Source organism: Kwoniella newhampshirensis, chromosome 1 (assembly GCF_039105145.1).
Source record: "Kwoniella newhampshirensis strain CBS 13917 chromosome 1, whole genome shotgun sequence".
NCBI lineage: Eukaryota > Fungi > Basidiomycota > Tremellomycetes > Tremellales > Cryptococcaceae > Kwoniella > Kwoniella newhampshirensis.
Window position 1 is genome coordinate 443515 of NC_089955.1, and position 15247 is coordinate 458761.

The 15247-nt window shown below is 50.3% G+C and overlaps 5 protein-coding genes across 5 annotated transcripts; 3 read left to right on the top strand and 2 right to left on the bottom strand.

Moving 5' to 3' along the window:
• Positions 1-212: 212 nt before the first annotated feature.
• Positions 213-3106, bottom strand: IAR55_000179 (uncharacterized protein; the record flags this gene model as incomplete). Its single annotated transcript, XM_066943316.1, has 9 exons — positions 213-691; positions 766-1417; positions 1474-1586; positions 1645-1685; positions 1737-1838; positions 1893-2178; positions 2242-2567; positions 2637-2791; positions 2858-3106. 9 exons carry the CDS (start codon positions 3104-3106, stop codon positions 213-215), a joined length of 2403 nt encoding a protein of 800 aa, XP_066805858.1.
• Positions 3107-3642: 536 nt separating this feature from the next.
• On the top strand, positions 3643-6667 carry IAR55_000180 (uncharacterized protein; the record flags this gene model as incomplete). The annotated part of the gene is made up of 9 exons (XM_066943317.1): positions 3643-3744; positions 3811-4115; positions 4171-4464; positions 4564-4931; positions 5070-5250; positions 5310-5415; positions 5463-5893; positions 5966-6359; positions 6422-6667. 9 exons carry the CDS (start codon positions 3643-3645, stop codon positions 6665-6667), a joined length of 2427 nt encoding a protein of 808 aa, XP_066805859.1.
• Positions 6668-7065: 398 nt separating this feature from the next.
• On the bottom strand, positions 7066-8045 carry IAR55_000181 (60S ribosomal eL43 domain-containing protein; the record flags this gene model as incomplete). Its single annotated transcript, XM_066943318.1, has 4 exons — positions 7066-7212; positions 7402-7459; positions 7529-7599; positions 7935-8045. 4 exons carry the CDS (start codon positions 8043-8045, stop codon positions 7066-7068), a joined length of 387 nt encoding a protein of 128 aa, XP_066805860.1.
• A 552-nt stretch (positions 8046-8597) lies between these two features.
• IAR55_000182 (GTP cyclohydrolase I) lies at positions 8598-10175 on the top strand (the record flags this gene model as incomplete). The annotated part of the gene is made up of 5 exons (XM_066943319.1): positions 8598-9246; positions 9342-9646; positions 9741-9913; positions 9975-10077; positions 10134-10175. 5 exons carry the CDS (start codon positions 8598-8600, stop codon positions 10173-10175), a joined length of 1272 nt encoding a protein of 423 aa, XP_066805861.1.
• An 879-nt stretch (positions 10176-11054) lies between these two features.
• On the top strand, positions 11055-14507 carry IAR55_000183 (uncharacterized protein; the record flags this gene model as incomplete). The annotated part of the gene is made up of 8 exons (XM_066943320.1): positions 11055-11162; positions 11359-11738; positions 11805-11852; positions 11914-13915; positions 13981-14049; positions 14113-14227; positions 14307-14401; positions 14481-14507. 8 exons carry the CDS (start codon positions 11055-11057, stop codon positions 14505-14507), a joined length of 2844 nt encoding a protein of 947 aa, XP_066805862.1.
• Between the last annotated feature and the right edge of the window lie 740 nt (positions 14508-15247).

The following is a 15247-nucleotide window of genomic DNA, read 5'->3' on the forward strand; positions in this document are numbered from 1 at the left end:
TGACGCGCGGGGTACCACCGGGGAAGGAGAGTGAGCCTGATAAAACGTTCATGGTGTGTCGCTGTTGCATAAACTGCAGGAACATCGAGTGACAGTGAGCATGTACCTATAGTACCAGAATTCGGATACAACAAAGATTGAAATGACCAAGCTATCAGGAAAGGTAGATCTCCCAGAGCCACACAGACAGACCATACTTGGCGAGACGCCGCTCACACTCTCGCCAATTCACCCAGATCTTTCTCCACAATCTTCTTCTTATGTCTCTGAAACATCCTCCCTGTCAAACCTCCCCATTTCTCCTCAGCAACTCTATCGATATCCTCTCCTTCACCTTGAGGTTTCCCATCTTGTCCCACTCGTATATCCCTCTCTCCCAATTCCGTTTCTTCCTCTTCTCGCCACCTCTCAAACTTGTTCAGATCCTCCCCTTCCAGCTTCTGCAGGATACTCCCAATGACTAAGATTTCCGCAAATGTATTTCGATATCGTCGAACTCGGGTCAACATGTCGAGTTGTCCCTTTGATTGTTCTTGCGAGACACCTGCGGTTTGTCCGATGTCCTGCTGGTTACTGTCGATCGCCGCATTGGCCTTTTCTTGATCGTGTTGATGTTGATTATCCTCGCCTTCCCAGATACCGAGTATATCGGCATCGTCTCCTCGCAATGCTCTCACGTCGCGTATTTGGACTAGTGAGGACCACAGTCAGTTCACGCTTCTGATCCCAATCGTGATCAGGTGTCACCAGAACGCTTGCTCTCACCATTTCTGTCGGCCAGAAGTAAGGTCCGTGCGACGCCTTTATCCATGCTATCCAACATCATCTGTCTCGCTTCAGCTTCCAACCGGATCGTCCGATTCATAAGCTGCTTCAACAAGTCGATCTGGAGATGTCGTTCGTCTTCCTCGGCGTCATCCTGACTTTCGAATGCTTTCGTCTGGTGATCTCCTCCTGCAAACTTGCCCTCCTTTTCTTGCATGATGTCCTTCACCTTCGAGTAATCTTCCTCAATCTCCTTCTCTCCAAGGGTTGTCGCCTGACCGTCAGGAGCCTCCTTTTCCCCATCGAGATCTGATCGATCGTCCTGGCTCTTTCCCCTCGTATCTCGATCTACAGCCGTTTGATCTGATCTTCTCCCATCTTCAGACCGTTCTCTGACTTTATGTCGGACTTCTCCCTCGTTTTCATCCGAAGAATCGTCACCCGTCGGTCTCCTCTCCGCAATCGAATCCGCCGTTTCACCTTGATCTGCGGGGTGCTCGACATCCGGCCCCATGAGTCGCTTTCGTAAGTCCGCATATGACTCATGATAACGTAGGACGAAATCGGCGTGTGGAGCAAAGGCCTCGGGCGTCCGCCTTTGTTCTGCTAGAAAGGCTTCTCTCGCGGATCCACGTTCAGAGTATGTACTCAACTATGTGACAAGCGCTGTCAGAAGCTAGTCATGAGCACATGATAAGACGGGCGTACCATTCCGGTAATGGTTTGCACAGCAAAAGAAGTCACAATAGGTACAGCCATCAAGGCATATACGATGAAAACGATCTTCCCGCCAGCTGTGGATGGAGTGAAGTCCCCAAAGCCTATCACAGTGTCAGCAGAACCTCCGAGAGACTGTCCGAGTCGACAAGAATGACCCACCGATGGTCAAACTCAAGATGATACAGACGTACACAGCATTGCTGGTGAGTAAGGTCAGCAAAAATGCCCACCGAATTGATCACATTGCTTACCCATACGTCCATCCTTCGATCTGCGAGAACGCTGTCGCACCAAGGACCCAGAAAACAATGAGTGAGAAAACGCTCCACATCAAATCGTAAAGTTGATTCATCCTACAAGATATGATCAGCTTTATCCAGGTCTCAGTCGTACGAACGGGCACTGACGTTTCTTCCCTTCCATTGATCTGATGAATTAAAGCCATCTCCTCTGTTAAGGTCGCTCTGGGTCTGACTGCCATAGCTTCTCTATGCATAGCCCCTTCATATCGTCTTCGCCATTTGTCTCTTCTCTCGTCTGCTCTTGAGCTAATGAATCCAATGATCAAAGCGATCTCGTTACCCAATTGACTGATCGTGAGAACGGAGAAGGGGAAGACGAGGACTTTCCCGGCCGTGGTCAATGGATGATAGTCGCCGTACCCGATCGTGAGGGCAGTTTGTACCGAGAAGTCTGGACACCGACCCATCAGCATCTGACATCCATAAAAAGCCATCTTGAATCTCCGACACTCACAAATGCCATCTGCATAGGTCCAGTTTTCGATTTTGCAGAACACCAGACTCTGGATGGCCAAAATGGCCATGAACAGCTGAACGGAGAGAATGAACTTCTTTCCTTCGGCTCTAACATCTGACGTATCATGTTTGTCCGATCCGAACGCTTCGAAGTAATGCAGAGTCAATGTGATTGAGATAATCCCGGCATCGATAACAGAGACGACGGCACACCAAAATCCTTCAGAGTACGAGTAACCTGATTGATTTCGCGCGAGGATACCGAATGCGATGAGATTTGCCAGAGCGACGACGGTCTTCAGAATCCAGAACAGGAGTGACCATCTAGTGTTCGTTTAAGAAGGATGGGCCGAATTAGCATTGAGTTGTGGCGTCGATCAGACAGTGACGTACTTTGTTGAATGGTTGACCCAAAATGGATCTTTGGAAGAGAATCGCACGACTAACAGAACGTTTGCAATGACATTCAGAGCCAATCCTATCGCAGAGAGGACGATGGAAGCTTTGAAGTCAGGCTGTGCTACCCCTTCTTTGAGATACCAGTGTTGCTATCGATCCCAATTGCCTACCATATCAGCTTTCGACAAGCGACAGTTGGCGACGAGGCGACTTACCGATAGAGCGGGTATATCTAACAATGTCGACAACGGTGCTAGAATCGCCGAAACGAGAGGACAGTATTTTGCTATACTCCTCACATGCGTCCTTCTGATCAGATACCTGGGCCACGTCCGTAGATGCCCTATATCGCGCTGATCGTCTCCGTGATCCTCATCGTCCGGTGGATGAATAGCGTTCTCGGCATGTGATTCAGTTTCCCGTTTCCGGCGCTTGACTGTTTCGTGTGTCTTACTACTACCCATAGCGGATCAAGTTTCATTCGTATGTTTGGGGGCAGACAGATGCGATGTGTCGGTTTGCATGAGGGATACGATGTGTTGAGTACGAGATGGAATGGTCACAGGTCGATGACTGCGAGGTGTGGTATGCGGATCCCTTCCATGATGTTGTCTTTTTGTAGATCTCTCCAAAAGTTCTAATTCTGGTGTTTATGTATTTCTGTAACTTAACCCATTTCAAGTGGTGATGTCACCACCAGGTAAGTAACCACACGTGCATCTTTCGGATCCGAGATCACTAGCTACCTGTAACTGACATCTAATCTAGTCATCCGTAGATGCGCGGCATGATATACCACAAAGTGCAACCGTACACCTCACTCGATACCCCTTGGCATGTCAGCATCTCAAGCCTCTCCTCACGAAACAAGAAACACTGGGTTGTGACCTTCCCCTCGCGACTGCTCATCTCACAAGGAGCGAGTTCCCCAACCCCTGGCCGTCTAGATAAAGCGCAGAATCAGCCCTCGGATCCGAAAACCTCAGCAACAACAGCAACCATGCCTCCACTACCGTCGACCGCTTCACGTAAACAGAACATTGCATGCGATCAGTGTCGGACCAAGAAGATCCGTTGTTTACGAACCGACAAGACCGAGATTGTGAGTGCATTGGATCCAAGCATCGACCTCGGCTTCTTCATTGAAGATCGCTCATACACTCTGCAGTGCGAACAATGCGATGCGAAAGGCACCGGATGCACGAGCCATTATATCGAGTCTCTCGCTCAGTCGAAAAGCAAGAGAACCCGTAAAGCCCCGAACACCACCGATAAGGATGCAGAGCGGAGTACAAGCCCGCCGTCCAAGCGACGGAGACGGAAGAGTGATACTTCCGAAAGACGGGAGCTGGACCACAGTACAAGCAGGAGTGAGACAGAATTGGGAATAGCAGCCGAGCCGATATCCACGTACGAAATCGGTGAGAGTAGTCAGAGACGGAGCTTTGACGTAGGGCAGGAAGGGTTGGTCGAGTAAGTGTGCATACCGATGCGTTTTGGACAACAAAGCTCACAAAGCATTGGGTAGCTCCTTACATCTTCTGGCTCAACTCGCGCCTTCACAACCTGCTACTACCTCAAGTACGGCCACGGTGGCCCGCGCTCCTGCTGTGCCGACTCTAGAGGACAAACAGAACAGACTGATACGCTATCTCTTGTCCCCATATCCTGTGACGACCTTGGAGTATGGATATACTGATTTGGCCGGTATCGAAAGCTGTGAAGCTAGACAAGACGATATATGGGAAGAGGAAAATGGGAGGATATGGGCTGAGTCGCCTAGTGAAGCTCATCTGACCTTAATTCAAGGTAGTACGAAAGAGTGAGCTTGATCATCAGGCCTACTACTCTTCTCCATGGAACCCTCATAGATCCTACAATCATGATAATCAAGGATATGACTGACATGTGCATCTGTCAGGCTCGCCGATCAACTACTCGAGACCTTCTTCTCAATCTGCCATCCCCGATATCCATGCTACGATCTCACTACTTTCCGAGCACGATTCCAGTCGCCGAACACCCATCCCGATGGTCCCCTGTCACATACAGTATTAGCCGTCGCCCTGGCGTGGGGAGCTCGATTCTCCGATCATCCTATCATCTCACATGATAGACAGGAATGTTCAGCACGAGATGGTGATGTGGCGAGAAGAGGAAGGACAAGAAGTAGATTGGTAGGGTTGATGGTAATCAGGGCAAGGGAGGTTGCAGAGACTTGCAAGGCATTCAGAGCTCCGAAGCTGGAAAATGTTCAAGCATTGATGATACTGGAAGGGTTATTGGGTCGTGAGTATGGAATCTGTCTGCGGATTAGCGAAGGGCTAAACCCTCGTCGACTATAGAAGCAGTATCCTCAAAACAAAGTAGGCTGACTACTCCACGCACGTGAATTAGTAGGGTTTGACCTAGAGTTGTCTATCGTAGAGTATCGACCTCGGTGCATCTCGGCCGCCGTTGAGCACCTCATCGTAATGGGTTATAATACAGCAGCAGGTCTCATGAAGATCCAAGATTCGAAAATGCGAAGTGAAGCGATATCCATTTGGTGGGTTTTGGTCATCTCCGACGGCTTTCGATCGGTCTTTCATCGACTAAAACCCTGCCTGTAAGTCGTGTTTCATCTGTCTACGCGTGGAACATTGACTTGACAATTCTTCCGGACAGGTATGATGAAGACTACAATATCAAGCCTCCTGATGCGCCAATCAACGCTGAGCCTGATCGTCAACAGATCAATGGTTTCTCTTTCGGAGTGGCAGACGATACCGAAGTATGTCCATCGAGCACCCGATTTCACTCATCTGACTCATTATCCAGGCATGGTTCGCTGCAGCTCATGCTGGCGCTTCGATGTGTCGAGCACTTTGCAAATCATTGTGGATTCCTCAGACATCTGAGACTGGTATTCCATTGTCTACACTTCGCGACTTCATTCACCAAGCCTCGCAACTACGGGGTGACTTCGTCTCCAGACTGGGAGTTCCTTCCAAATGGCCCGAAGAGTGGGACTTTATCCAAGCGATGACAGCTTGTGCCACAGACTCGTTCTGGCACTGTCTATGGCTGGTCGTGGACAGAGCGATCGTTGAATTTGGAGTCAAAGAGGAGAAAAGTGGAGTGGGAGGAGGTTGGATGTTGGAGGTGGACAATGTCAAGAGAAGGATCAGGGAGGAGAGTGAACATGCTGCATTGAGGATCACCGCTCTGGTGGCGGTTCTGACAGAAGCTGGCTATATGAGACTGGATCCGTGAGTGGCCGTGAATTCGGAGACTCCTGAGTCATCCTAGCAGACAGCTGATGACTTCAAATGTACGTTCAGACTGATCTGTCACCATCCGGTCTACGAAGCAGGTCGTTATCTCGCTTCGCAAGGTCGAGTAGAATCACTCGCCTGTGTAGCGGGTCTCAAACAGTATTCGACCACTTTTCCAGCCATGTGGACCCAGGCTGAAGAGGTAGAGCGGATCTACGAGATGAACAAATCGCAACCTCTATCGCCTCAGTACATGCCGACCATGTCCACCAGACCGGGGGATTTTGAAACGACCACTCGGCCTACCCTGGACCACACAGGTTCTAGCGAGCATAGTCAGACGACGCTCAATAACATCAGTTCAGATCGTACACCTGTTCAGGACCAGAACAAGCAGACTGGATTGAAGACGCCTCCGTATTTCAGTCAACTGATGCGGCCGGACGAGAACCCATTTACTGTGAGTGATCACTTTGTCCGATCACCACTGTCTCATTTAACAAGGCTGACTAAAAAACCAAGCGGGAGTCACAAAATGCTGAGACGAATGTACCAGCGACGACTTCGGGTGATACCCCAAATATCCCTGATATCGACGCCATTTTGAAGCAAGTATTGCCTGAACGACCTTCGGTCTTGCCTCCTTCAACCTCTGCTCAGGTTGCACGGCACAACGAAAGACCGCAGAACGACCCTGTGGTGACCAGAGTAGAACATATCGATAGTGCGACCGGTGCATTCAGTTGGTTCCACCCATATAATTTTTGATGGGTGGGTATGAAGCGGTGCGGTCCGAAAAAGGCTCCGCAATGGATCCGGCATCTACGTTGTAGTGATAGGCAGGCAAAATGTCATGTCATAGCTCAATTACAGGTGATCGTGGGGGGCGGGGTATCAGCTTCTGACATTGCTCCCTTGATAAGAGTCATCGATGAACCATTCATCGAAAGACCGGTCGGTATATCGCGCAGTGGAGAGGCAGAAAGTCATGATTTAGCCGCTCAATCAGTAGATTCTCGGCATTGATAGCTTCCGATCCAATTTGTCCACCCAGAACAAGCACCTCATCTAGTCGGCTATGCAATACATCATCCATCACATCCCCAGGCCCTCAAAACGCTTGACTACCAAATGTGGTTCATTGTGATCATCAAACACGTTTCTCTTTAGACCTCGGCAACTTCCCTCAACCTCCTGATGGTGGATCGGACGGTGGCAGCGGAGGGGGTGCCGAAAGTGTAAGCGCCCCCGGCGAAACCCTTGTTGCAGCCCTTGCACTTCCAGATACCGACGTTTGTTCGCTTGACGGCGTTCTGTTGGGTTGGGGCGGACGACGAGGCGTGGTCGTAGATGACGGCCAAGGGTGAGATTGTTGATGATGACGATAGTCATCACAATATCAGAAGAGAGGGGAAGAGGAAGAGGAAGAGGAAGAGGAAGAGAAGAGTTGTGTTTGTCAGCACATGATACCTACTACTGTATGCTCGGACGACCGAACTCACCTTGCCACAGTTAGGACAAGTGTATCGAGCGTGTTGGGTGATTTCCATCTTCTTGACGCTGTGAATCGACAAGCAACAAATCAGTCCTCTGGATCGTTCTCACGCCATGATACCACACCAAACTCACGTCTTTCTCAAAGAAGCACCGTATCGGGTACCGTACTTTCCGGTCACTCCCACCTTTTTTGTTCGCTTGGTCTAGAAAGCAGAAGAGGAAAGATATTAGTCTCTGTCTCTGATCATGGGATAGTCGACGAAGAATGGGTGGCCATGGTCATGGACATGGGAATGGGCATGAATATGGCGATGAAACCATTGATGGCTTTCGTCGAATAGGTCGGTGTCGAGATAGGTCGATCCGTCGTCTTTCTTCGGCGTCCACATGAATCCTCCTCTTCCTCCTAACTCCCATCATCGTGCAAGCTACGATCATCCTTCAAACATGTTCTTGGCACATGTAGCCCATATGTCCTTTGCCCAATCCCCATTCCCACCGTTCCCGACATTTGTATACCCTTCCAACAATCCCTCACACTGTCGGATCCGTATCTGTCGTTCGTCTCGCAATTGTCCATGTCGAAGCCCCATATCATGCCCATGCTCATGGCCATGCCCATCTCGACGACGGAATCAGCACTCACCATTTTGATGGATGGATGATACTTGAAGGCTGAAGAAAAGGGAAACAACGACTGGAAAAGACGTCCAACACTCAACTTGAGCGACAGTGAGTGGAAGGGGGTCTGACCGTCCAAAGCGACCGAGTGTGGGCTGTGGGGTGAACCCAGAAGGGGGGAGCAAAGCTGCAAAGGCAGGGCTTGAGTGTGGCACTGGAGAAAACCCGAACCCTTTAGGAGTTTAAAACTGTGGCGCTTGTTAACGCCGATGTTCACGGGATGTGTCACAGGTGGAACTATTTTATATTTGATCTTTCCTGGGTGGGCGAGATGATGAGCCTGATATGAGCGTCTCTCCCACATCGGCGCTTAAGCTAATGAAGGACCAGGAGAGACAACCATACGAGTTGAGTAGTCGGAGAGGGAGCACGTTGATGAACCCTTGATTCCCTTGATCCTTGCCTCTTGAACCATTCTTACCCCGACGCTCACGCACACGCCCGACGAACCGGAGCTGTCCTTCACAGAAGACAAATCACCTCTTTCACCCCGTGGGTCTCATCTTCACACTCATCAGCAATGTCTTCTCAAGAAGAGAGACCAAGATCACCATCTGCATCTCGTCCGTCACAACCACCACAATCAGCACGACCTATCCCCACAGCCAACCTGTCCAACCTCTCGCTCTTGTCGCAATCGAGCACTGGGTCTTGGGAACGAGGAAGGATGCACGGTAACGCTAGATCACCCCCTGCTCATCCGTCCTCGATACTTTCCGACGGGAACTCTTTCGCGGCTGCCAACGCCGCACAAGCCGGAAGTAGCGAAGGAGGAGGTCCTCGACCCTGGCCCGTTGATCAGAGTTTGAGTGAACCGAATCCATCCACAGGACGTCAGACATTCCAACCACCTCCGGCACCCAGCTATCCTCGAACTCCTCGCGAAGGTTACGGGTTCAGACCCTCATCAGGTCAATCTACACCCAACTCGACCAGTGCTGCGCCGAGTCTGTCCTATCCATTCCCCAATGGCGGTTCGAGCAGGAGGTTGACGTCGAGAGACGATGATGAGGATGAGGGTGATCATAGACCGGATGGGAGGACGATGGAGTCATTGAGAGCGGAAGTTCGGGAGGAATTGGATAGGAACGGGTTGATAGAAGCTGCAAGGGGGGTCGTAGAGGCTGGTAATGAAGGTATTGCAGATGCGGAGGGATTGGGTTGGCCTGGTGAGTGGTTAGCGCTTAGAAATCCTTCCCCTTACTCGTCTTCTGTGTGACCGCTCTCTCTTCGGCTCTGTGCTCACTCTTCCTCTCGTCCACAGCCAAGTCAACCCATCTTAGACTTCATTCGACGCCCGAACAGAAGACTGCCAATCTCACTCTCCTCTCTTCGGCCATCCGTACCGTCCTGGAATGTATCGGCGAAGATCCCGATCGTGAGGGTCTGCAACGGACTCCCGAGCGATACGCCAAAGCTCTCATGTGGATGACCAAGGGTTACGAGGAGAGATTGGTGGATGTCATCAACGATGCCGTGTTCGCGGAGGACCACGACGAGATGGTCATCGTCAGAGATATCGAGGTGTTCAGCCTTTGTGAACACCACATGGTACCATTTACTGGGAAGGTGAGTGTGCGAAAGAGCCGGCTCGCACTTGCTCTGTCTCCCCTTTCTAGAGCACACAGCTGGCATAGCTAACGCGCAGCGACCTTACTGGCAGATCTCGATCGGTTATGTACCCAACAAGCTTGTCTTGGGCCTTTCTAAGCTTGCCCGAATTGCGGAAACTTTCTCGAGGCGTTTACAAGTTCAAGAGAGATTGACCAAGCAAGTCGCTCTCGCCGTAGAAGAGGCTATCAGACCTCGAGGTGTCGCCGTCGTCATGGAAGCCTCGTAAGTAGATTCGGAGCAGGTGCTACCATCTGTCATAAGTTGATATGGTCCTACTTGGCAGTCACATGTGTATGTCCATGAGAGGTGTGCAGAAGCCCAGCGCGACGACCGTCACCAGCACCATGCTGGGCTGTTTCCGATCTCAGCAGAAGACTCGAGAGGAGGTGAGTTGAAGCGTCGTATTCCTCATCTCGATCCAAGCTGACCGAAGTATGTCCAGTTCCTTACGCTTATCCGAACGCCGAGCATGGCCCGAAGATAATACTGCCATCACAACATGGCCCCTTCAACCGGGCACATCGGTTTGCATAGAATAGAACCCTCGCATCCATATTCTTCCCCCTTGTCCGATACATTGCTTAGCATCATTCAACTGTCAAATTAACATGTGTAAGATCCAACTTGTTCGAATATATGATGTAAATATTGTAATGATCAATGTTCAACCCATCCGTGACTATCCATCTCGAGTGTTCTCGTCTTCTTGTTCGGTATGGACGCTCAGGCCAAAGTAGTCGGGAGAACGTGTGCGAGCAGGCAGGACATGTTCAATCGCCAAGGATAGAACTGAAGACCCTTTCATCCTTTCAGTGCATTGTACGCGCAGTCAGGGGAATTTTTGGATCCGGGAAACGAGTGAAAGGAAACAACCGAAAAGTGGAGGTTCCGCATAGCGCGGCACAGCGAAACAACCAAGTGACCACCATCAATCACCATTACCATCATCATCAACCTTCTCTCATCCCATTCCATATGGGTTACTGCTCACTCTGCTGCAACTCGTAGGATATTTATCATTCCCTCTTCGACTTTATGCTTGCACGCAGTCTGTCCAGATACCCGCTCAAGCAACTGCAACGTACAACACTCGGTTCCAAGTCATTCGCGAACGGTCTCTCAACTACAAATCGTCTAAGCCTTTCCACGTCGGCCCGATCTCCCTCTGTAAGTCGGGCCACTACGATCCCAAGCGATCCAATCGAGAATTGAGAAGTCATGTCGACGTGCGTGCTCAATATACTGACGACTCCTGATCGATTTTAAGAGACTCAACCTCTTTTCAAACCACAGAAACAAGAGGTCGACCGAGCTACTCGTCACTCAACGTAGATCCTTCTGTTACTGTTCTCACAACATTGACATGTCTGCGCCTCTTCCTGCTTCCTCTACTCCTGTACCTGGAGGTGCTGAGTCTGTCTCCAAGGAAGAGGCAGATGCTTCCAGGTTGCCGACCGATGTGTACCCATCTGTAAGTCCTGGTTCCTCCCACTTGCAGCCTACACTCCTTTGTAGTCTCCTTTGTGGTCTCCTTTGTGGTCTCCTTTGTGGTCTCCTTTGTGGTCTCCTTTGTGGTCTCCTTTGTGGTCTCCTTTGTGGTCTCCTTTGTGGTCTCCTTTGTGCTCACTTCGTCTGAACGTCACTGATCTCTGCCACGCGGCATGCAGCACTACGATCTAGTCGTCAAGACCGATCTCCTAAGCAGTCCCCCTACATTCTCTGGCGAAGTCATCATCTCCCTCGACGTCAAATCCGACACTTCCACCCTCCACTTCCATCTTCACAAGGAGCTTACCGTCACTCACATCGCCATCACTTCGTCCGATCTCAAGACCACCTCGTCATTGACTATCCCTGTCTCAGAGCTCAAGCTCGATGAAGAAAAAGATACCGCTTCGATCGCACTTACGAATCTCCCTGGGGGCGGCCTCAAGGCAGGAAGTAAAGATGTCAAGGTCTTCTTCAAGTTTGAGTCGGAGTTGAGGAGCGCTATGCACGGTTACTACAAGTCGCTAGGGGATCCCGATGAGGATGGGAAGAAGCCCGTGTAAGTGGACTCAAGGACGTTTTCTCGACTGGATTCAAGTAAAAGGCCTAACTAACATGCCCACAGTTACGCTCTGACCCAGTTTGAGGCCACCGAGGCCCGAAAGGCTTTCCCGTACGCGATAGGTCCTTTCTCCTGCATCTTGTGGAATCGCTGATATGATACGCACATGCAGTTGCTGGGACGAACCCCTAATCAAGTCCAAATTCACCTTGTCCCTGATATCCAGAGAAGGTAACACCGATCTCGCCAACATGCCTGAGGTGTCCTCCAAACCCTGGAAGGCTCCCTCCAACGCCTCAATCGACAACGTCTTCAGTGATAACTACGAGATCGGGTCCCTTCTTGCTACCAGCTCGGCTTCTGGCAAGACAGAGGGAAAGACAGAAGCCTCTACTTCTGGTGGTAACTGGACAATCACCAAGTTCGAGACTTCACCTCTTATGAGCACGTACCTTGTTGCTTACGCCACTGGAGAGTTCGCCTCGCTCTCGAGCGAGCATCACTCCAAGCTGACCGGCAAGACTGTCCCGCTCCGAATCTTTGCTACCAAGAACCTCATCAAACAGGCGCAATTCGCTCTCGACATCAAGAAGTGGGCTTTGCCTGTCTACGAGGAGATCTTCGACATTCCCTACGCTCTTCCCAAGCTGGACACTTTGGTCGCTCACGACTTCGACGCTGGTGCGATGGAGAACTGGGGTTTAATCACTGGTAGAACCACTGCCTACCTGTACGATCCCGAGAAGAGTCCTCTTTCAGCCAAGAAGCGAGTGGCTGTCGTTCAGTGTCATGAGCTCGCACATATGTGGTTCGGTGATATCGTGACTATGAAATGGTGGGACAATCTGTGGCTCAATGAGGCTTTCGCCACTCTTATGGGAGAGCTCATCATCCTCGAGCGAGTGTGGCCCGAGTGGAAGCCTCGATCCGAATTCCTCAAGTCCCACCTCCAACCGGCTCTTGACTTGGATTCTCAACGATCTTCCCACCCTATCGAGGTTGACTGTCCGGATTCCGCACAGATTGGTCAGATCTTCGACGCCATCAGTTACTCAAAAGGTGCTTCGGTGCTGCGAATGCTCGCGGGTGTCGTTGGTGAGAAGACCTTCCTGAAGGGTGTTTCGATCTACCTCAAGAAGCACATTTATAATAATGCCGAGACCAAAGACCTTTGGGATGGCATTGCCGAGGCATCCGGTCTTGATATAGCTAAGATCATGGCCAACTGGACTCTCAAGATTGGGTACCCTGTCATCACTGTCAAGGAGCTCGGCAACGGTAAAGTGGAACTCACTCAGAACCGATTCTTGTCCACAGGCGACGTTAAGGCGGAGGAAGACGAGACTCTGTGGTATGTCCCTCTCGAAGTATCTATCGTCAAGGACGGCAAGGTCTCGGTCGACCACAAAGCCATTCTCGAGAAGCGTAGCACCACGTACGACCTCGGTGACAATGACACTTTCAAACTCAACGCCAACACCATAGGTGTGTACCGAGTCGCTTACGAGCCTGAACGACTCGCCAAGCTTGGTAAGCAAGCCTCCAGCTTTACCCTCGAAGATCGACTGGGTCTTGTGTCCGATGCGGCGACACTTGCTCGAGCTGGCTATGCCAAGACTTCGGGCTCTTTGAGTCTCGTCAAAGAGCTCGGAAAGGCTGAGACCGAATACCTTCCTTGGGCTCAGATTGGTTCTGCCATCTCTAGACTTGCGGCCGCATGGTGGGAACAACCAGAAGAAGTTCGCAAGGCGATTGCCAATCTTCGAACCGAGCTCTTCAAACCCGTCGTGGATAAACTCGGCTTTGACAATGGTAAAGACGATGCCCCTGATGTCAAGGAACTGCGAGAATTGGCCGTCAGTACTGCTGCTGCAGCTGAGGACGCCGATGTCCTCAAGGAGATGAAGGAGAGGTTCGCGCCGTTCCTCGAGAAGAACGACGATTCACGAATCCCGCCCGACTTGCAACGATCGATCTTTGTTAATGTTGTCGAGCACGGTGGAAAGGCGGAATACGAAAAGATGCTGGAAGTTTACAACAAGCCTGCGAACCCGTCGTCAAAGGTTGATGCCATGTACGCTCTGGCCGCGTCCAGAGATGAAGCTTTGATCGAAAGGACATTCAAGATGTTGTCTGATGGAAGCGTTAAAGATCAAGATCTTTATATCTTCTTCGTGAGTGCCTCCCGTACGTGATGCGGTGGTTAGGGCTGGCTCAAACTTTTTCCGGCTTTCCATAGTTCGGTTTCTCCGCCAACAGGTACTCGAGAAGAAAGATCGCAGAGTACTTTTACGCCGAGTATGACAATGTGGGTGTCATCCTTTGTCGATTAAGCCCGCGGGAGAATGCTGAACACTAGTTGTTTACCTAGCTCATCAAACGATACCCAGATGGATACGGTCTCAACTACCTTATCAAGGGATCGTTCGCCTCTCTCTCGACTCACAAAGACAAGGAGAGGTTATTGGAGTTCTTCAAGGACAAGAGTGAGTGGAAATCCCCTCCAGGCTGTTGTATCTGCACGATTTCTGTGCAATGCTAACAACGAGTTCTTGTTTTGAAAAGACACCAAACAATTCAAGCTTGCTCTTGCTCAGACTTGTGATTCAATCCAAGCTGCTGCCGATTGGGTGCAGAGAGACAAGAAGGATGTCGAGGAGGTGAGTGATCAGAGCGTGTTTGTCGTGGTGTCATTGAGGGGTTCTTGCTGACCGTTGATTGTTCTGGTCTTTCTTGCAGTGGTTCATGGAGAACAAGTCCTTGTAAATGTCACAAGGGAGCACAGGGCTATCTGGCTTCTGAAGAAGACTTCAGCGAGGCTTGCTGAAGGACGTCTCAAGGATGCGAGGACGATGTTTCAAGAGTCAAGTACGTGTCGTTCATCTCTATACTGTAGTATGAAACCACGGTAGTCACCGAAATCATACCATTCATCCTATGCAACTTCGATGGATCTTGTCCACCATACACGTTGACGTATGAAGCGTTGGTACAGTACAGTACTGTATCAGCGGATGGATGGAGGAGAAAAATGCTGGCGCCTCTGTCTTTCTTCTCCGATAGTTGAATTGAATTCCGTTTCGATACGGTCCGTAAGTTATCATTCTCCAAAGTACTGTGCAGTGCACTACAGGAGGTACTACTTCGTAGAGTACAGTACTGACATGACCATGGACTCTATCACTGCACTTTGTCATCAATGCACTGACACACTGAAATCAAATGCATTAAAGGGATGTATAAGATACACATAAACACAAGCAATACATATGACACAGCTGGAAATCACGCCAAAGAGTCGTACAGCAGAACGAAAGGTGCAGGACGCGTATGAATGAGATCATTCACGACACTGCATCCATCACCAAGTACGGTTCATCGAGTCGTAACGATCGTATAGAGTAGCCCTAATGATGTTGAAGAATCAAATAATATCGTTTGAGAGGAAATACGAGAGGAATGAAGTACACAGGCACATGAAAGGAATTGATCTGGACAATAACAGA